The 22,396-nt window shown below is 37.5% G+C and overlaps 1 protein-coding gene across 8 annotated transcripts in view; it reads right to left on the reverse strand.

Annotated features, from left to right (window-relative positions):
* Positions 1-13,587, reverse strand: part of Ddhd1 (DDHD domain containing 1) — a 77,751-nt gene extending 64,164 nt beyond the window's left edge. For 4 of the 8 annotated variants that reach the window (XM_078049922.1, XM_078049919.1, XM_078049921.1 and 1 more), the window contains exon 1: positions 12,555-13,585. In XM_078049922.1, coding sequence (XP_077906048.1) covers positions 12,555-13,401 — 847 coding nt within the window. In that variant the 5' untranslated portion in view covers positions 13,402-13,585. Of the gene's footprint in view, positions 1-12,554 lie in introns of all 8 variants that reach the window. The other 4 variants (XM_078049920.1, XM_078049918.1, XM_021735064.3 and 1 more) reach the window with 2 other exon arrangements.
* Positions 13,588-22,396: the final 8,809 nt, after the last annotated feature.

The raw sequence follows: 22,396 nt of genomic DNA on the forward strand, positions 1-22,396 counted from the left end.
CAGCCTTCTGATTTCACTGAGATTATGGGCATGCCCAATAGAAACATGTATTTTTAAAAATATTTTATTTTAGTTGTAGTTAGACACAACACCTTTATTTTATTTTTATGTGTTGCTGAGGATTGAACCCAGAGCCCTGCACGTGCTAGGCAAGTGCTCCACCATTGAGCCACAACCCCAGCCCTAGAAACATGTATTTTTAAAGCAGATTTTCAGGTTATGTATTATAAAGTACTCGAAAGTGACCAATGGTTCCCAACCAGTTTAAATCAGTTATTTCCAAATTTTATCATTCAGAGCTAAAAGCTAAAAATATTTTGAACATGTTCACACACACACACACACACACACACACACACGCATTATTACTCTTCTGAAATATTTTATCCATTCTAAGACATAAAATAGAAATGTTAAAAGAAATAAATATAAATTCAAATATTTCTATTATGTCACCCCCCAAATGCACTGTTTTGCATAACCCATTTTAAAGACCATTGGTTTAAATGACTGAGGATCTTTGAATCTTGAATTCCAGCACTGTTTTTCAGCTCCAAATCTATAACTCAATTGTCCACTGGACACTTCCACCTGGTTGTACAGTAGCTACCTTAGATGCAGTATGTCAAAATTAACTTTTAGCTTCTCTCTGCCACCCCAAAGAGGATCTGGATGGAACATTTGTTCTCCCACAATCCAACCAAGTAAAAAACAGAGATAACCTGGTCCACACATCCTCTCACTTGCAATGCTGATATTGCACATTCTATCACCTTGACATCTTTCTCCATCCCTCCAATAACCAGAATGCCACCCTAGAATCTCCCTGTCTCACTTAGAAAATTAGTGCATTTCCTCATTGTAAACTAACTCTTCCAACTTTCCTTGTATCTTCTATGCAGCGGTCAACGTGGTAATCTAAACACGCAAATCTGATCAAGTTACTTCTCCATTTTTATATCTATCAATATTTTATTCTTACAGGACAAAATTCGAGTCCCTATCTATCTAGTTTTCTTCTTCTACCATACTCCTAATGCCCCTTCCAAACAGAACCTCTGAATGTACTGGCCTTCTTTAGGACTCCATGTCTTTATACCTGAAATTCCTTCAGCTTATATATAATATGCCCTTCTATAAGACTTAAGTCAAGCACAATTTTCTCTTTAAGAGTTTTTTCACTTGAAGTAGAGCTGATCACTTCCCACCCTTTTTTAACCTACTAGACATCATATGAATAGATGAATTAAGATTTTTAAACATGTATTGAAACAAAACAATTCATGTTACAAAAGAAAAGTACATTAGGAAGATGGCAAATGTGAGATTGTCAAATGCTTACTCTTCAGGAGGAATAACTATAAATGAAACAATCACCTCAAAAATTAAGCTTGGAAAAAAAGTTAAACTTGAAACCTTGTAGAAATCAAAAGAAAAACCAAAATCTTTTTTAAGAAAGAGGAACTAGAGAAAAAAGAGAAAAGAAAGATTTGTATAGTCAAATTCAGAATGCTAATGAGCACAGATGCAAAGCTTAAACATATGCAAAAAGAAGCAGAGGAAAACATAAGATACTCCTAAAACAAGAAATTTATTTGAAGAATATTTTTAGAAAATCATCAAACAGGTGGAATAAATGGTAATGAAGAAGGACAAGGAAGCCTTATATAGGTTAATATAAAATAATCCAGGCTGTTAGGAACTGTTGGCAACCTAACCTTCATATCTGTTCTGATGGTGTAAATTGTGAGATCACAGACATTACAAAATAGAAAGAGAACTAGTTAAGGACTCAGAAGCCTGGGCTATAATTCCAGTTCCATCTCTTAACCTTTCTGAGGCTCAGTGTTTCATATGTAACATGAAGCTATTGTCTCACAGAGGGGCAACAATAGGCATTAATAAAATAACATGTAAAAGAACTTTGTAAACTCTAAAATGCCATTCCATGCTATGGCATTATTCTGACTTATGGAGTATGTTGTAAAGTTTCTAAATCCACATGTAGCAATTAAACCTGGTTATATCAAGAGTAGCTTTCTGGTCAGGTCTGGTGGTACGCAACTGTAATCCTGGCTACTTAGGAGGCTGAAGCAGAAGGATTCCATGTTTGAGAACAACCCCAGATTCAGGGAGACCCTGTCTCAAAATAAAAAGCAAAAGGGCTGGGGTGTAGTTCAGTGGTAGAATGCCCCTGGGTTCAACCTCTGTATCAAAGTGGATAGTGGGGAAAGACTAGTCTTTTGGAAGTCTTAGCCATTAAGTTTATCCAAAGCCCATTTTTCCTACTATTTTTTTTCCCAAATTCCAAAATGAAAACCCTATGCTAGAAAAAATGAAGAAGCAAGCCCAGAGAACCAAGAATCACATATATGCTAAGAATTGAAGAGGAGAACTCTGTGGACACACTGTGACTGGCTCAGTGCTGATTTACTTCCTGACGGTATCCTAAAAAGCAGGTCCTCTGATGTGAAAACACATCTGTAAGAGTTAGTTTTTACACTGAGTTATAAAAAACAAGACTGAAAAAGAAAGGTGGAGACTAGGAAGCTGTCTTGGTCCATTCAGGCTGCTACAACAAAAGACTTAGGTGACTTATAAACAACAGTTTTGGAGAGTGGGAGGTCTAAGATCAAGGTACTGGCAGGTTTAGTGTTTGGTGAGGACCTGTCCTCAGATGGCAGAAGGGGCAAACAAGCTCCCTCAGGCTCCTCTCTAAAAGGACTGATTCCTTTCAGCCCTCATGACATAATCACTTCCCAAAGCCCACTCTCTCCACGCACTATCATCACCTCGAAGGTCATATGAATTTTAGGGGAGTTATAAATATTCAGTCCATTTTGGGATCATTAAATGCAGTAATTGGCTCAATTAGGCCACAGGTAAAAAAGAGCCATTAGCAAACAGTTTCAATATGAAATTCTAACAATTACTTCTATCCTAAAGCCCATAAAAATAGTTGTAGAAGACATTTCAAGTCAACTCTGGCAAACAGCCATTTAATCTATATTGGCTCACTAAAGGTGTTACTGTTCTCCATTTCAACATTCCTGGGCAGGAAGGCATGCAGTATATGAGAGTACTGCATTGTGCCTAGTAGAGAAGTAAAAAGATAAATGTGGAGAGTAAATCAATTTGCAAAACTGGAAGGACACATTTCTACTTCCAGCAAGGATTGAGTAACACATTCTACATTTATTATCCCACCTTAAGCAATAGAAAAACAGACAAAAATATATGGAATGATGATTTTAAGATACTGTACAACTGGCAGAAGGACTAAGAGGAATCCCACTGCTGTCTATGCTTAGTGCTGGAGAAGATTTCAGGTTATGGTATATAGAGTTGTAAAACAACTGAAAGTTGAGAGAGGACAAAATGGTCAGAATTTATGAGGCAAAGTATGGGAAATTAGAGGGCCATCCAGGAAGGCAGAGCTGGACATCTCCAGAAGAATCCCTTCAAAATCTTTGGCTAAGTACCATTTATTGCACACACAGGAGAAAAACGCCTGAAGCCATGGAAAGGCAGGACATTTCTAGAGCCCACATAGGGCTTAGAATAGTTTCTGTTCCAGTCAGCCAGAATACAAACACCTAATCCACAAGGAATTGACCAATGTCCTCTGAAAAGTTTTGATGTGGTAGGGATAAATCATTTCCATACCAAAAACTATTCTGACCCACCAAAGGTTAAAAGAAAGTCTTGATAAAAATCAAACTAACATGAAGTCACTTAATTATGTACATTGAACAAAGCTCAACAATGCTACAAGAATTCTATAAAATCCAAAGAATACCTAAGCTATGCAAAGCACAAAACTCGGCCAATAGCCAGGGAAAAGTCAAGTCAACAGAAACACATTAAGGTGGTAAAATTAGTAGAAAAATATGTAAAATAACATTATACTTTATAAATAAAAAACAAAAACCACAACAAATAAAAACTCAAATTGAATTTCTAGAGATGAAAAATATACAATATTAAAAATGAAAAATAACTAAATGAGATCAACATCATATCAGACATTGCTGAAAGTTAGTGAAATTCTTTAAGCTCATAACATAGCAACAGGACATATTCATTCAATAACACATAATAGAAACATAACAATAGAAATTATCTAAAATGAAACAAAGAAAAAAAATGAAAATCAGAATGCCAACATTTTACAAATTTTATGAAAACTATAAACTCCACATTCCTAAAATCTCAACAATACTACCCAGATGAAATATGAAGAAAATCTCACTAAAACACATTATAACAAAATTGCTAGAAGTCATTGATAAATGGGGGATAAACCAGGAATAAGAATGCTGACACCCCAAAGAATGAAGATATTAAAATAACTGTAAACTTCTCATCAGAAACCACAATGAAAGACAATTAAATGACATGTTTAAAGTTCTAAAGGAAACAAAAAAATGTTAGCTGAGGATTATAAAACCCTGCACAAATACCTTTCAAAAGTGAACCAAAAATTGTTCATTAAAATCTCTTACAAACTGTCTGCTGAGCTGGGCACTGTGGCACATTTCACTCCCAGCTTCTTACAAGGTGAGGCAGGAGGATAGCAAGTTTCAGACCAGCCTGGGTAACTTAGTGAGACATCAACAGAGTCGTAATAGTAATCATAATTATCTTGATAATAACTCTCAGTGGAGTAAGAGTAATGCCCATCTGCAAAGGAGAAACTAGGCCAGAGAGAGACTGTAACTTGTTCAAAGAGCTATATATAGTAAATCAAAGATTCAAACTAAAGCAATTTGACATAAAGATTTGTTCTCTGAACATACAGATTTTATTGCCAAACTAGGGAAGGGAGGACTACCTCAAATCCCTGACTAACGGTAGATTCAAGATTATTTCAAATCACATCTTATATTAGTTGCCATAGCCTAGTTGCTGTCCCTATCATTCTTCATTCAGCTGCAGGTCAGGAGGAATCAAAGTCTGCATATTGAGGTCTCCTGCACTGTAAGGGATTGTTGTGGGCCATTTTCCCCTTGCCAGCATGGCAGAAAACCAAGAACACTACTGGCTCTGCTCAATTGAAAACTGAGCAGTCTTTCAGAAAACTGTAAAGTTCTCAATTGTATCAAAAATACTGGTAGGGGGTAGAGATGATCTAAATGAGCTTTGGGGGTAGAGTCAGTTCCTCCTATATTTGGTGAGAGGATCTACATATCAATCAATAAAAGTAAATGCTTAAGAATTTAGAATGTTTTAATGGGAACAAATTCCTCTTTCCCATAGGCACTAGATTCACAAGAGAATTACAGGTACACTTCTCTGAGAGCCAAGTCAGGAAGACTCAAATAGCACAGATCTTTCTAGGCCTGAGAAGCCAAGCAAAAATGACAGCTTCTCACAGGGGCAGGTGACAGTTACAGGGGCTCCAGGGCTCTGCCTATTTAAGAGGTGATCACCAAGACAGCAGGTCAAGAAGATATAAAGTCATGAAAGAGACTACAAATAAAAATAAAAACAAGAGTCAAGAATGTCACGTAGAGTATAAATCTGGAGTCACAGAAAAGGCAGGAAAATGGAGAAACAGTAATAATTAACAGTTATATAGAACTTACAATATATTCATCATGGTATATTTCAAGTTTTTAAATGTTTTTAACTCATTTACTAAACTAATTCTAAGAGGCAGATACTATCATCCACATTTTACAGAAGAAGAAACTAAGGCACAGAAAATTTAAGTAGCTTGAGGTCAAACAAATAGTATATGGCAGAGCTGGGACTTGGGCCCAAATGGTCTGGCTCCCATGGCCCTTAACATTCTTACCCACTATATAATGCTGCCTCTCTAGAAAAGCTAGGTATAACTGAATGGAGGCAGCAAAGAGGAAACCTGACAAGCTGTATTAAGGTGAAAGGTAATTTGAAAACAAATGTGCACCAAGTCTACTCTTTAGGTGTGGCCTGCCATATTCTTTGGTGGGTTGTAAATCTTTCCTTAAAAGACAGACATGCCAGGCAATCAGAATTCCAAAAAAGTCAAGCCTACATTCAGAATTGGGGTACACACTATGAGGTAGAGTTAATCCTTCTTCCTATCAAAGAAAGTAGAATAGATAATGTAGTTTATACAAAACAATAAAACAGGCTAAATGAATGTAATCAGCTTAAAGAATAAATTGCAACTATATCTAAAAAGATTCTCTAAAATATGAGGTCCTAATTGTTTCTAGTGAAACACTAAGAGCAAGATATAGGTAACTTATCTTAATCCTACATAAGAAGTGTTATCAGTGGTTGGCAGTACAATGAGAATGATGAGCAAAGGCAAGCACTTGGTCATAAACCTACAGATATGTACTCTTGACTCAGTGCTAGCCATACAGTAAAGGTTCATTTTAGCACCAGATAGCCACACTGGAAGAGTGCGCACCACAGACAGTTCTTCAGCAGCCACCCTGTGCATTTCTTAGTTTGAGTGGTGCTCAATTGGTTTACTCTGAAGGAGACTCTCTGATGATTGTCTTTTGATTTGAAGCAAAAACTGTTTTCCAAATCATAAACAAACTTGGAGGAAGGTGAAAACACAATGTTTTAAAATGCACGTGTTATTAGAGGTCTAGCTAGAAGCAATTCTCTAGAATGAGAATAAAGGATTCAGTCAATAAAATATGAACCAAAAGTTAACCATTTTTATTACGTAGTAAAATATAAGAGTGAGTCTGCATTAACTATTTCTACACTAAAGTTCGGAAATAATTCCAATTCTATTCCCTGTGCATCATATGAAGTTGCTGAGCAGCACATTCACAGCTTATGATTCAGAAACCTTAAGTTGTAGCATAGTACATCAACTTCTTGTCCCATATCATGTGTCTCAAGGACAATTCTCCATTAGTGTTCAGAATAATGATTCATTGAGAAGCACATCAAGGGAGAATTAGTAATGAATTTCTACTCAAAAGAGTTAAAATTAAATTCTAACACATAAAAGCTTAACTTACAACTATTTGAAAATGCATCCACCATTCAGATGAAACTTAAATTTCTCTTAAGATCTCCAGATATCTGAGGTATTGGGATACAGAAAATAAATACCAATGTAATTTCCAAAGTCTGGCCTGGCCCCTGGCAGTCAATCAACAGAGCTTATTTGAATGCACAAGAACAATGATTATAAAGATTATCTAGATACAGCTTAATATAATAAAGCATTAGGGTAAACATAATTTATTCTTATTGGCAATCTGATAAACCTATGAAGCAGTACACTAAAATAGAATTACTTCTATACAATCGTATCAGTTTTTCTATGTGTGTCTATAGCTCTCTGGCACAAGCAATTCCAACTGTTTAACCTTAAATTTCACTTGCTCCCTAACTCAGAGATATCATCAAAAAGTATCTGTATTAAGATTTTCATCCCAATAACCAGTCATTTGTAATTCAACATTTTCTTGTCCGCCAATTTCTCCTTATAGATGCAAAATCAAAAGAGAGGAACTGTAAAATATGTTCTACTTTTTAACTGACCTTATAGGAATGGATCATGGCAAAAAAGACAGAATTCTTTGCATCTACACCTTTTTATCACCGTTAGATTTTTTTTTGATAACATGTACAGTTTAAATTCCATCCTACTCATCAAAAAATAAAGGTCTTAAAAACAAATTCCCCAATTATCAGGGATTCTATTTACCTCCCAATCTTTTCTGCCAAAAATCTTCATCTTAGGCTTCCTGTGAATACATTCCCCATTTCCCTTTCCTCTCCCTGTCTTCCCACTCTTCTCCCCTTGGTGTCCATCATCACTCCTTGACCAGCACATCCAGCTTTTTCTTGTTCTCTACCAAAAAGTAGGGTTCCAGACATCAATGATCTCAACAAAACACAAAACACAAACCACAGTAACTGATGAGAAAATAAGAGACCCAAGAAATAAATTTGGAAGAGGAAAGAGTACAAAAAAAGTATAAAAGCTTGTTTTATAACAAAATAGTACAGGAGGAAAAAAGAGTTTGACAAAGGAAAGAAAATCATACTAATTACTCTAAACATTTATATAAAGCATTGGTACAACATATTATTATTATTTTATTATTACAATGTAATAATAATGTAATAAGACACATCAATAAATGATGTTAGATCATTTTTTAAACTAATGGCAACTTGCAAAAGGTGATGGAAACCTTGACTGCATTGTCAGGTGGTACTAAGTTCCGTCCTCCATCTTTGTCACTATTCACATCCCTGTGCTTTTTCACTGAAAAATGCACTCTACAGAGGACTTGATCTGGGATAGGGTGGGTTCTCAGAAGACTTCTGCCAGGGTTCTGTAAACTTGAGGAGTCATAGTTCCAATGTAGCCCAGGCTGCTTTTAAGTGTGGACTAGTAAGGACTTAAAACAGTTAAAAAAATAATAGGAAGTAAGTTTCCAACATTTTTTCAAGATCAGGCATATTAATGCCTCGTCTCTACTTCCTACAGTTCCGGAGGCAGAAACTTATCAATGATCTCAACAAAACACAAAACCCATTTGGACTCCATTATTTTCCCATGATGCTCTAAGTCACATAAAGAATTCTTATTCACTCTTGAATGAATAATAGCTGGTTACATCTATGCCAAGTTAATAAACCTCATATATTTTGGGGGAAAGCTCCAATTTTTCTCTCATTTTGTTGGAAATATAATTTTCCTTTCAATTCAACATATCATAAAGACAACTGCTTACTTTCTAAAGTATCTGAAACTGAAAGTGGTTTCAAATTATAACAATGCAAGTAGACCTTATATAAAAGTAGACCTTATATAAAAGTATACCAGAAAGTATAGAGGAGAAACCTGTGATTTGTAGTTGATTGCTTCTGGAAACTACACAGTCATATACAATTTTGATCAATTAAATAATTTTATTGATTTGGTCAATGAATAGAAATTACATACTCTCTATCTAGTAGTATATACTGCACAACATATCAATGTCATCGGACTTGCTACAAGATTATTCTAAGCTTGTGAAATATATCTGTAAAGTTCTATATGTCTTCAGTTATTATTAAATGCTTTGGCCACTTTCTTGCCAATATCCTTTATAGACTTTCACTTTTGATGAGGTGTAGGCCAATAACACCAAACTGTGAGCACTGTACTAGTTAACTAAGGTGCATAGTTATTGAGATCCACATAGATATAGTTAACACTATACTACGGGCCAACCTACTGTTTCAAGCATGTTGTATATACTAATTCCCAAAACAAGTCTATGAAGTTAATATAAGCAGTTAGGAGGAACACTGGAAACAGGGGAGTTCACTCTGCCATTACTCAGCAATGATCAGTTTTTATCTAAAATGCCCACATGTAGCCAGAAGAAAATCTAAACAATATGATAAAACAAAAATAAGTTTCGGACACTGAATTTTTAATACATAATACTGACTTCCTATCTATAAAAGTCAAATACTGTTCTTGTGTGCCCAAGTACTTCAAATTTTATCTGCAAGTTCAAAAGGAAGAACAAATTAATTCCTTTCTTTTAGACTAAGGGTAGTTAACTTGTTCACCTTGACATCCAGATGCAGTGGGATAAATTAGGACACAAAAATCTAAATGGCCAATGGACTCCTACCACCATTCTATGTAGGAACTTCTACATCCTATGTGGTTCCTATGTAGGAATTTGTAGGATTCTACAAATGGAACTTAGCCCTCTTTTTAAAACTTTCGTTACCACTATTCAGAAAGTTTCCAAAAGAGACTAAAATGAAAACCGAATTCTTTACTGATATGGGGTAAAGATCAAAAGCTGCAAGTATCCTAACAGTTCCTCCATTTGAGAAAATGATGAAGAGACCACACTGGAACTGAATGCAAGGTATGACAACTAATATAATACAGACATCTAAAGAATCGATTAGAACAAAATTACAGTGGGTTTTGTGAGAAATGGAATACTTAATAGAGCACCATAAAAATACTATATTTTCATTTAGCTTGTATGATGCTCTTGGGACACACAGGGTTGTTATCTTGTAGAGTGCTATTTAGAAAATACAAACATGGAGGAAAAAATAGGTGTTGCTCTCATGATAATAATATATTTTCTTAATTTATAAGCTATAATTGGCCTTAAATAGCTAATCTGCTTTAGGAAAGAAGGTTGGAGAAGCCTCAGTTCACCTTACCTTCAGGTTAACTTTTGTAGGCCCTCACCATTTCTTGATGAATTTATGACACTAATATTCTAATGACAAATGTTTCCCATTCTTCAATCCAACCACTGCATAGGAACTTATCACACCTGAGATTCAAAGAACTTTCAACTAGTTGGATCTCTGTGACTCACAGAATAAAGTCCAAATGCCTTATTCGCACTGCACATTTATACTATACAGTACTCTCCCAACTGTGCTTCACAGTCTGCATTCTGTCCCATAACAAACACCAGCCCTTAAATGTTTCCATCTCAGGAAAGAAGGTTGGAGAAGCCTCAGTTCCCAAATCCATCCAGTGTGTCTTTGGCCCCTGCAGGTGCCACCCTCATTTCCTCAAAATGCCATGCTGTTTCATTCCTCTATGTCCTTACATATGTTATTCCATCTAGCTGAAATGCTTTTCCCTATGTCACCCTGCTCCTTTGGGAAGCTTTCCTGATAGCCTCATCCTTGGATGGGTCAGAAGTTTTTTGGATACCACACTGTATTCCCCACTGGATTAATGAACTGCTTTATCACTGTCTACTGAGTGACCTTGGACAAGTTAATTAATTTCACTGAGTTCATTTCTTCCTCTGCTGAAAATTAGCACTGATTTGCCAATACAGCAAAAGAATAAATGTCAAAAATCACTTTGTAAACCGAAACACCAAGCTAGCATTACAAATCTTACCATTAACCAAAAGAACATACAGTATTCTAGATGAACACTTCAGTTTAACCTAAGGGTAAGATTCATTTCTCAGTTTCTAGTCCCCACTCAAAGGATGATCTGCAATTTTCTTCTACTGTTTGGCTCCACTAAATCTTTGTGTTCTATCTCCAGGAAACAAAACAAAACACTACAAGGATGTTTAGGTCACTTAAAGATACACTAAGTGGGAAGCCCCTGAAAGGTAAGAATTTTTCTTTTTCCTAATTTTCCTAATACCTTCACAGGAGTACTGTGTCAGCACATACAATTTACTCAGTAAATACCAAAGAACTGCATGAATGAATACAAGCATACCCCATCCGTAGTGGGCGTATAATCAAAAGGGTGATGTAACAGAATATCCCAAGGATCTGACCTTAAAAACATGGTAACAAATGCCTTTAGTGTCATCTAAAGCATAATAGGACATAGTGCATATTTTAGTTTGATGATTTGGCACAGGTTGTAATTGCTATCTTAGTAACTTGTGCCTAACATATCAATGTTTTAATATTATCAGAATCACTGGTTGTAATTTAATACCTAGTTATTGAATACCTACTGCACTAGGCCTTATGAGAGTACAAAGACAAAGGTGATACTGTGTCCATAAGTCACTAAACACATTGAAAGGAAGCTAAGTGATCAATACATACAATTAATATAAAGTAGAATGTTATAAGATGTAGAGAAACCCTAAAGATAATGACAATCAATGAAAACATTTCAGGTATTGGGCCCATAACAGTTAATATTGTATATTCAAATTACTGATTGCCAGGAATTTCTGTCACTACTGAATACTTACCATATATTGCACATATAACATCTGCACTCAGTGGCAGATATTTCTGATCGCCTTCTTCCTAATTTAATTCGAAGCCTAGTTGCAGCTGTTGTCTAGGGAATATAGTTTATACTCATATACTCATATAACACATGTGTTCTGAGTACTGTTCCAAGCCCTTTAGGTATAGTTTCTCATTTACAATATCCCCACTTTATAGATGAGGAAACCGAGGCATAGGGCTTGTCATTTTTCAAGATTGAGCGGCAAAATTAAAATATATAAATGAGAACCTAGGAGAAAAAAATCAAGTATTCCTGAGAGTGCGAGGACCCATTGTCAGACCTGTTTACCGCAGTGCTTTCCACCTCTCCTGAACGCACCCAGTGGGAACAACATATCACCTTTCCTTTCCCATCAGGGATTAATCTTTTTTCCCGCTAAATCCATAACTGAACTGTTGATTCTCATACAGATCCTCTCAAACCTTCCTACAGCCAAAGGAAATGCTTCTATTTAAATAATAGGCGATTCACGGTAGATGAGACCGAATCAGATGCCCGGGTGGACAAAGCTCTGGGTAGGATCATGAAATGAAACCTTTCGGATTGGGGACCGGTTCCTGGATTACCTCCAAGGGATGGCAGCAGCACTCGGCTCACCCAGGACACACCTCGAGCGGAATCCTCTCCTCCTGACCCTAAACAGCCTGGGCTTTGCCATCTGCTCCATTACCTTCACTGGCTGGCTCTCCCTGAACAATTTCCATCCTAACCCGACCAAACCTCAGACCTCCCGCGCCTTCCACATAACCAGCTCCAGTGCGTATCGGGCCCTGCAGGGCAGCTCGTCCCGCCCCAACCTTGGCCTGCTACTTACGGTTCCAGTACACTGGGTAGCACTCTCCTTGGGTCACATCCACCTCGTAGAGGCCGCCGCGCACGCAAACAGGCTCGATGTTCACCAGCTCCTCCATCTGGGGCTCAAGCCTAGCCGCGCGCGAGCAGAAGCCGCAGGCGCGGTCTTCGTCGTCTTCCTCTCCGGAGCTAGAGGCCCGGCCCAGCGGGGAAGCCGGGCCGCACACATGCTGGTTATCCGGGTCCTCGGCCTGGGGCCGAGCGCTAGTGGCTTGTAGCAGGGTCCGGAAAGCGAGCTCGATGCGGAGAGAATCGTAGCCGATAAAGGGCTTCCAGGTCTTCTTGTCTTCCTTGTAGAACCAGCGAACCTCCTCCGGGCCCAGCTCCGTCACCACCTCGTAGCGGTGCCGGGCGGTCGGGCCGCTGGGCCGGGTTCGCTTCCTCTCCCCGGAACCCCCTCCCGCAGCCCCACTGCCCCCGGAGTTCGTTGCGACCAGCGGCGGCTGCTGCGGCGGCGGCGGCAGCGACGGGGTGCTGCCGCTGCCGCCGCCGCCGCTCTCGCCCTCGCTGTAGTAACGCAGCGAGGACCCCGACTCGGCGGAGCTGAAATCATAGTTCTCGTCACTGAGGCAGGACTCCAGTGCCAGGTGGTTGAGGTCCTCGGCGTCCGGCGCCAAGTGCAGCCCGGGCTCCCCGCGCAGCAGGGTTAGGGGCACGCTGCCTTCGCCCGGGTCCCCGCCCGGCAGGTGCTCGAAGCAGCAGACGTTGCCGCCGAATGCCGACCCGGCATCCGAGCCCAGTTCCCAGCCTCCGCTACCCCGGCCGTTATGCTCAGTGATCCGCGGGGACCCATGGCCCGGGTAATTCATGGTGTGGAGACGCTGCCGGCTGCCCGGCCGCGCGCCGAGCCGTGGCCCCAGGCGCTTCCGCCACACATTCAACGCCGCCGGCCCCTTCACCCGGAGTTTTTAATCTTTCAAATCCCGAATAGCGCTGCTGCTGCGGCGGCGGCAGCAGCGGCAGCTCCGCCCCCTCGAGGCCAGCGGCTGCCGCAGCCGCGCTTTGCGGCCCGCCCCATTGTGACGCACCCAGACGTGGGCGTTACTCGCCCCGGCCACGCCCCACGTTCGCGTACCGCCCCGGAAGCCAGGTTTCCGTGGGCGCCACTCCTCCGATCTCTTGAGCCGGGAGCTCTGGGTCGGCTTGGGTCATCCGCCAACCTTGGGCTTTATCAGCAACCTGTCTCAGTCTCTCCAGCCTTGCTACACTGCTGCCTTGTCCCCGCCCTTAGAGTTCCCATCCCAACTGTGGTGAGGCTTTCCCCGACTCATCCTTACAATTTGGGTCATGAACCGGAGGCTTCAGTTGTGCTTCCAAATGGCCCCAGGAAGTTGCGTGCTCACCTTCATGACTTCAAATCCACGTGCACCTCACCTGGGCCTTCACGGTCACCTGGTGCATTTCCAGAATTGTCATCACTCCCATTCAGAAACTGGAGTCAACCTCCCTTCGTGTGTCACATATTATTGCTTACTTTTCAATACTTCCTGTTTTCTCAACCACATTGTAAGGCCTTTGATGGAAACCAAGTGTGTAAGTCTCAGCTTTTCCCACATATAGGTGCACAGTCAATGTTTATTGATAATGATGGCAAGTCCATCCAGGTGTAGTAGAAAGATTATTCAATTGAAATTTAGAATAGAGGTTTTAGACAGCTTTGTTAACTAACTCCAGGCAAATCTCCCTGATCTTTGTGCTTTCCTTATCGTAAAATTAAGAGATTATTGAACCAGGGAAACTATAAAAATTCCTTTTAGTGATGAATTCTATGACCTTTAAAGATTTCTTTCAGGGTTTTTTTTTTTTTTTTTGTGTGTGTGTGTGTGTGTGTGTTTCTGATTTTGTAACTCATTTTCTGGGATCTCCTTTATGTAGTTTATTTATAAAATAAAATAAAATTTTATTCATCACCCTGTGTTGAGAATACAGAGAAAAACAATGAAATCTCTGATAAGAAAATTGCCCTACCAACCTGATTTCATTGCAAAGAGAGTAAATGAAACAGTGAGGATTTCTATTCTTGAATTGAAAACACTGAGGCTGGAAATTGTTTTTCTCTGTATTCTCAACACAGGGTGATGAATAAAATTTTATTTTATTTTATAAATAAACTACATAAAGGAGATCCCAGAAAATGAGTTACAAAATCAGAAACACACACACACACACACACACACACAAATCAGGACCACCTCCAGCATGTATAATAATACTTTTATGACAAATTTGAAAAAAGGCATTGCTTCCTATAAGCAGATACAGAGTGATGTTGTGGTTCATGGGTTGGCAAGTGAAGCATGGGCTAGATTTTCTGCTTCACTTTGTGATTTTGGTTGGTTAATGTTGTGTAGTGAACAACCTGACCAATTATACACTGCAGCCCTAATTCAAAGCATCCAAGATCAATTTCCATTCATAATGCCTTCTGTGTACCTGTATCTCAATTTCTTGTCTAATGATTCTGTTGACAATATGCAGAATATGAACTTGCATATGCACCTTCATCTATTTAACTACCCCTGAAAGTATTAATTGTACAGTGGTTTGATAGGTACCTATGTGCCAGGCAATTCTGTACTAGCTGCTGATACAAAAGATAATGGGAGAGACTTAAGTTCTTTCTTCAAGAACCTGTAGCCTAGTGGGATATATAGGTAAGTAAACAGGTAAATTATAGTACAGTGTGAAAGATAGCACAAAAGGGCTAAAAAATAAGATATCAAGGGTTGGGGCTGTAGCTCAGTGGTAGAGCATTAGCCTAGCATGTGTGAGACACTGGGTTCAGTCCTTAGCACCACATAAAAATAAACAAAGGCATTCTGTTCATTTACAACTACAAAAAAATTTTTAAAAAATATATCAAAGCATTTAAAAATCTTATTTCTTTATGTTTCTTGATAGAATACAGCCTAACTGTATAGTTATCTGGTCAGATTATTTTAGTTAAATTTTACTCTTAAGGATGATGCTATTCCCATTGGTGAATATTATCCTCTGTAAAATAAAAACACTTGTTGCCTTGTATTGAATGAATATTTCTATTGTTAAGTATTGTGCTTACTTGATTATTTTGAAAACATTATCTTCCTGTGATTCACTGGGCAAAGTCACACTCTTAGAATGATCTTTCTTGAAGATGTTGATTCTCATCATAATGTGGGTGCCAGGAGAAGGGTGTCCTCACCTCTCTTCTGAACTTGCTGTCTAGGTCTAGAATTTGGTGTGGGTGTTGAACTTATTTCTGACCCTTAGCTAGGACTAGGAGGACAACTTGTAGTAGGTTCCAGGCCAGTAGTGAGCAAAAGATATTTGAAAGTATAGTATCTAATTTCAAGTGACTGTGTGTGTTTATTTCTTTTTTTCATTTCCTAGTCATATCAAGAAATAGGTACCTATGTGCCAGGCAATTCTGTACTAGCTGCTGATACAAAAGATAATGGGTCATAAAACTGTTCTTCTCAACTTTTCTGCTTTATAAAGCCATATTTTATCTGAGGCTTCCTGCTGCTATGCTTCATTCACTTTCTAAAGCATCTTTTCAGGTTATATAATCTTGACAAGAGGGAAGAGTGGTTGGGACCCTCATTCCCCACCTTCTAAAACAGGCTTCAAGTGGCTCCTCACCAATTCCACATAATTAATTCATTCAATGGACATATAAGTATCTGAACTTCCTTAGGTCTGTGTAAAGCATTCTATTACATTTTAATTACCCAAGACTAAGCCTCCTTTGCAGAAGGAAAATATGTGTTGATTCAGACTTCTGACATCAATGAGCTTTTCTGCTGCTAGAATTAGCAGTGTAGAACCAAGTGTGAGGGCGTTCTTGGTGTGGAAAGGAAAAAAGAGGTAAAGCCAGTTGGTTTGTACTACAAAAGGCAAATAGGTCACCTGCACTTTCTACCATCCTTTTTCCCCCATTAGGGTCTGGCAGGGGCTATCTGGCAACAATGGACATCTTATCCTTCTCACCTTTCAAAATTTACATGGTTCAGTTTCTTGCCATCTTTGCCTTTTATTCTCCATTTTACTTATAAAGCTTGTTCCTGTGGTTCATTTTAACCTGTTTTCACCTGTATTACAATACTGGGGACAGTCTTATGCCATGTAATTTATTCTGAGTCAGTACCCCACACTCACACTTGAAATGTCTCTCCAAAGTGTGCAATAGAATAGGCATATTTAAAATGCAGAAAGAAGGAAGACATATAACCAAACTGCTCACCTGCTGTATCTCATTTGATAAGTCACCCACTACATTTTAAATTTTACTTCCTTTAGTTTAGGATTAGTATCTATCCCATTTCTTAAAATGAGAGTGTTTTCAGTATATTGACTAAATGGAACAACATCCTTGATTGAAACAGGGAACATTCGATGGATGCATATTAGGTATTATGTTAGCTTCCTATGGCTATGAAAAAATACCTGAGATAGATCAACATTATTTCCCCCAGTACTAGGGATTGAACACAGGGGCCTGTAACACTGAGCTACATCCGCAGCCCATTTTTATTTTATCATTTTGAGACAAAGTCTTGCCAAGTTGGTCAGGTTGGCCTCATACTTATCATCTTTCTGTTTCATCCTCCTGAGTAGCAGGGATTATGTAACTGTACCACTATATCTGACTTTAATCTTAAGATTCAATGCTGATGCATTTTTAAATGTTTTTTTATTCAGAGAAAAGAAGCCAAACAAGGCAGGAAATGGTGTGCATGTAGAATCTTGCATCTTTCTTGAATTGTGAACCATTACTGGGAGCTACTTAAGCCCCAAATAGGTGTCTACCAAGTTTCAGGCACTCTGCTAGGCTCAAAAGTCAAGCATTCACAGTCTAGTAGTATCTTTAAATAAACTACAATAGCAACTCTTTCATTCTTACGAGGAACATAAATGGAAGGCTAGTATAGCTGCATCACCACCACAGAGGTCATTCCCTTAAAGACAGATCAATAGAGGAAACAAATTACAATCCAAAGGGAGATGGTGAGCAGAAGGAACATAGAATACATAATGAATAAAGTCATTCATCTTTCCATTTATTTATTCAACAAATATTTGTCTAGTGCTCTTTTAAAGATGTTTTTGTTTTATTTTTAACTGAAATCACACTTAAAATTTAGAATAATCAAGTGCAGTTACCTAAAGATTTATGAAAGGCATATCCACAAAATTGTTCTTACCAATACCCCATAAAAATGGTTTATATTCCTCTATCCCATAGAGGTCAATGGTGCTGAAAGTATATATTCAAATGAAAGAAAATGTAAGTCAATACAATATTGATGCATATTCCATGGAGGCAACACAAAATCCTCATCAGCTTTTTTTTTAATGTCAGAAAGAGATTGGCTATCTATATTCCTGCCCTTTCTGAACAGAAAAGTGAGTTAAGCCATTGCCATAGAATGCCATGAGATACAGAATAGATGTGTTCAATGACTTCTATTCTTTAGGATTTTCTTACTACCTCACCCCAGATCTGAATTAAAAGCACACATTTTTTTTCACAAAGTATAAAATATATGATTCATATGAATCTTCAGTAACAGTATGGGTAGTAATAATATGTGCTGAGAGAGATTTATAAGTAGCATTTTAATGTGTTTGTTTTATCCTGATTTTCATATAACAAGTTAGGAAAAGAGGAGTTATGTTCCAATAGGGGTTTATACTAGCACAACTCTGAGTAATTTGCTGAGTTTCTGTAGTGGCAGAATTGATTTACTGTTTTTATATCTGCTGCTTAAGAAAATACGTTTATTCTTATGTCAGCATTTCAGATTTAAAGTTTCAGCTTGAACAAAAATATTCTAGACTCATAATCTTGCAAACTTTTCCATGGTTCTCTTATTACATTTTTGAACCATACTAGCTAACCATTGGATACAATTTTAACAAATTTTAAAGGGATGGTAGGAATGCAAAGTTCTTCAGAAATTTTATCTTGAAGATTAAGCAACCTCTATTTTAGATATAAGAAATGAGTAATAATGGCCCTGCATTTGGAATTCATTCTTTCTTCACTTAAGTTTAGAACTTAAGATTCAAACTAATTCTTAATCATCGATGAGAACTTATGGTCCTTCATTTGATTATTAATATTAATTTCCTGGGTAAGTTAAAAATTATAAACTTTGATCACTCATATTTCTACTTATGTGCCTTTGTTTATTTTTTGTTGCTATAACAAAATACCTGAGACTGAGTAATTTGTAAAGAAAAGAAGTTTACTTTAGCTTATGATTCTGTAAGTGGGTGAGAACGTGTGCCAACAACTTCTTGTCTTAGGATGAGGGCCTCATGCTATATTGTATTTTGATGCTGCCTCATGTCATGGTGGAGAAATGGAAAGGGGAAGCAAGTGCCATGGGTTTTGGAGAGGCTTATAAATAGCGCCAGGTTCACTTTATAATAACCTGCTCTAGAGATAACTAACCCACCTGGTGGGAACTACATTAATTGCTTCTTGAGGATAGAGCCTCCATGACTTAATTACCTTTTAAAGGTGCCAACACCTTTCAGCACCTTCATACTGACAAATTAAGCTTTAACATGAGTTTTAGTGAGGACAAACTATATTCAAACCACAGCACCATGTTAGAAATGATAAACAACAACTGCTCTTGAGATAATTTTAAGGAAGATATAGAAGGATAAGTTTTCTAGGCTGCTGTAAAAAAAAATTACATAAACTACCTGGCTTAAAACAGCAGGGATTTCTTCTCTGACAGTTTTGGAGGCTGGAAGTCTAAAATCAATGTTTCAGCAGTGTTAGTTTCTTCTAGAGGCTCTGAGGAAGAAACTGTTCCATCCCTCTCACCTGTCTTCCGGTGGATGCCAACAATTACAGGTGTTCCTTGTGTTTCTTGTTGTAGCTGCTTTGTTCCAATCTCTGCCTCTGAAGCCACATGGACTTCTTTTTCATGTCACTGAGTCCCTTTTATTTTTATGAAGACAGCAGTCACTGGATTTATGATCCATTCTTCTGCAAAGACTCGTATTTCCAAATAAGGTAACATTTTGAGGGTCCAGGTAGACAAGAATCTGGCAGGGTTGGGGAGACTTTCTTCCACCAATTATGAACTGTGAATATGAATATGGAAACTCTAATATTTAATCTACATTGTTTAACAGTTGTAACCTAAAGTTTTACTTGGGGAACGTTTGTATATCAAAATGAAAATGGTAAATATAACGATCATACAAACAGATGCAGGAGTTCAACATTCCAAATACAGAAAAAGGTATAATATAAAAGAGATTGTTTAATTAGCCTACTATAATAAAGGCAATGATTCATTGCAAAACAAAAATAGTTTGAGAGGATAGTTCAGGAAATGGTGCCTTTTGACTTAATCTTTTCTATTCATTTATCTGTCTATCCAATTACCTATCATTTCACTTTTTGGTTAGGATTTAAGGTGATTTCTAAAAATACATTCCAACAACAAACTGAAGAGAATTGGAGAAAGGGGAAAATTGAGTTTAGAAACATAAGAATTCAGGAAATGAAACATATTGGGTAAAGTCCTATATATTTGAAAATGGAGGTGAGCCACAATTTGGCTCTGAGTCTTCTAGCAGATTAATTATATGATTTGTAGTCTCAATAAGATGAAATAATTGGTTATTGATATTTGTTCTTTATATGTAAACAAGGAAATAAAGTATTATTTGACAATGGGAATTATGATTTTCACCTGAATTTTAGTTGATAAATACAGTATTATATATTTGGTTATGGATATTCTTATCAGTAATTTCTCAAAATTTTTCTACAAAATATTTGGGGAAGAAGGATGGAGAGACACTATCTTTCATAAACCCTTACTGACATAGATATAAATACAGGACAATATCATTTCTATACCATCTCTGTTTTGAAAACTGACAATTATCACAAACTAAACAAAACAAAATGCCATCTGTAGTAGAAAATATGTTGACATAAGAATGAAAATAGCAAAATAGCTAAATAACCTATTGCGTAATATGACTATGCAAAGAACAATTTAAAAGATTGTAGTGGCCCAGAAATCTCCAAGGCATCTTAAATGAAAATTGCAAGTTGCAGAAATTTATCTCTGGTTTATTTTCATTTTTACATCAAAAACATGAACAAAAGGAGCACAGAGATGCATGCCTATAATCTCAGTTACTCAGGAGTCTCTGAAACAGGAGGATCACAAATTTGAAGCAACTTAGTTGAGACCGTATCTCAAAATTTTAAAAGAAAACGATAGGTATGTAGCTCAGTGGTAGAGTGCTTGTCTCACATCCATGAGGGCTTGGGTTTAATCCTCAATATAGCCAAAGAAGAAAAACAATACAAAGAAAAATCCCACAAATCCACATTATATATATGCGCACACACATACATGTTTATTTATCTTTACGTATATGTAAAGCACTGGTAAAACTTTGAAAGAAAAGCTCTAAATAACCCACATATTTATTCTGGATGGTGGAAAGGAAATAAAGGTAGATTTTAGGTTCTGTATTATTTGAACTTTATACAATAAGCATACATATGTACTTTACTTCTAAAATTTAAAAATTAGCTTTTAAAATAAGTAAAATAAAATGGAAAATAATATTATTTAATAATTAACCATGCCTACTAACTTTAGAGATTTCTCTTTCTCAAGTACTCTCTTGCATGACCATGTCAATCTAGCTAAGTGGCATTTTGGAACAAAATCACTATCTATAAGTGTCACAGAAGTCACACGTAGATTGCAGACAGGGTGAGGTTCCATTTTCAGTTCTGACAAAGAATACCTACGTGAGTTTGAGCTTCAGATTCTTCATCAGGTATGTGAGAATAATAACACAACAACACTTGCCTTACTGTTTCGGTAAAGATTGACACAAATGAGATGGTATATGTGAAAGTTCTTGTGATATCTCCTATGACTGTCACTTGCCATAGCTGTCAAAAATACATTATGCAACTAAAGACTTTCTTATATTTAAAAATGATTTAGTTTTTGCCTTTGGTCTCCTATTATCTATAAATCTTACAAAGTAGAACCAAAGGTGTTTAGCATCTAAAATACCGTATTTATTTGCATTTCTCTCTAGCCCTGGGATTCCTTAATCACTTAACCATGTTCTTCTCCAGAACTCTTGATCAGACCATGCAGAGGTCAGGGAAAGGAACTCAAGGTCTCAGTGCTCGAAAGTGCCTGCAATTACTCATATTCATTTCTCTGGAGCTGTTGACAAACTCTTTTTGGCTTCCTCTATCTTAATGCAATTTCTTGGATAGGCGATAGACCTGAATTATAGGTCATGTGGCATCCTTGTTGCAACTCTGAACTGTCCCCTACTTAATACAACTGGCCATCTTACACCAGTGGCCCCATCTATGGTGTTTTCAGAACTAAAATTTAGCACACTCTTTAATATGGTTTGAAATATTCTTTTGCAGAATCCAAGGATCTGTAAGATTCTTTGTGCCTATAAATATCAAATCTCTTTCAAAGACCATGTAAACTATGGAGACCCCACTAGAGTTATTTGAATTTTAAGTTAAATGAAACTTTTTTGGAGTTTTTGAATTTGATGACTTATTAGTTTAAGTTAGAGGTGAAAATAAGTTAGAGGAATTCAATGTTATAATTCTTAGGGGAGAAAAAGAAGCAAAGAGAATTTTATTCTCAATGGCATCTTTCACCTACTATAAATAATGGCCAGGCAATATTTTCCTACTTGTAAGATAAGGAACAACTGAAATGACTTCTAAGAGTTCTGAATTATTAGGGGCAACTAACAAAAGATCAATGAACAAATGCA

The sequence above is a fragment of the Ictidomys tridecemlineatus genome, chromosome 5 (genome assembly GCF_052094955.1).
Source record: "Ictidomys tridecemlineatus isolate mIctTri1 chromosome 5, mIctTri1.hap1, whole genome shotgun sequence".
Taxonomy (NCBI): domain Eukaryota; kingdom Metazoa; phylum Chordata; class Mammalia; order Rodentia; family Sciuridae; genus Ictidomys; species Ictidomys tridecemlineatus.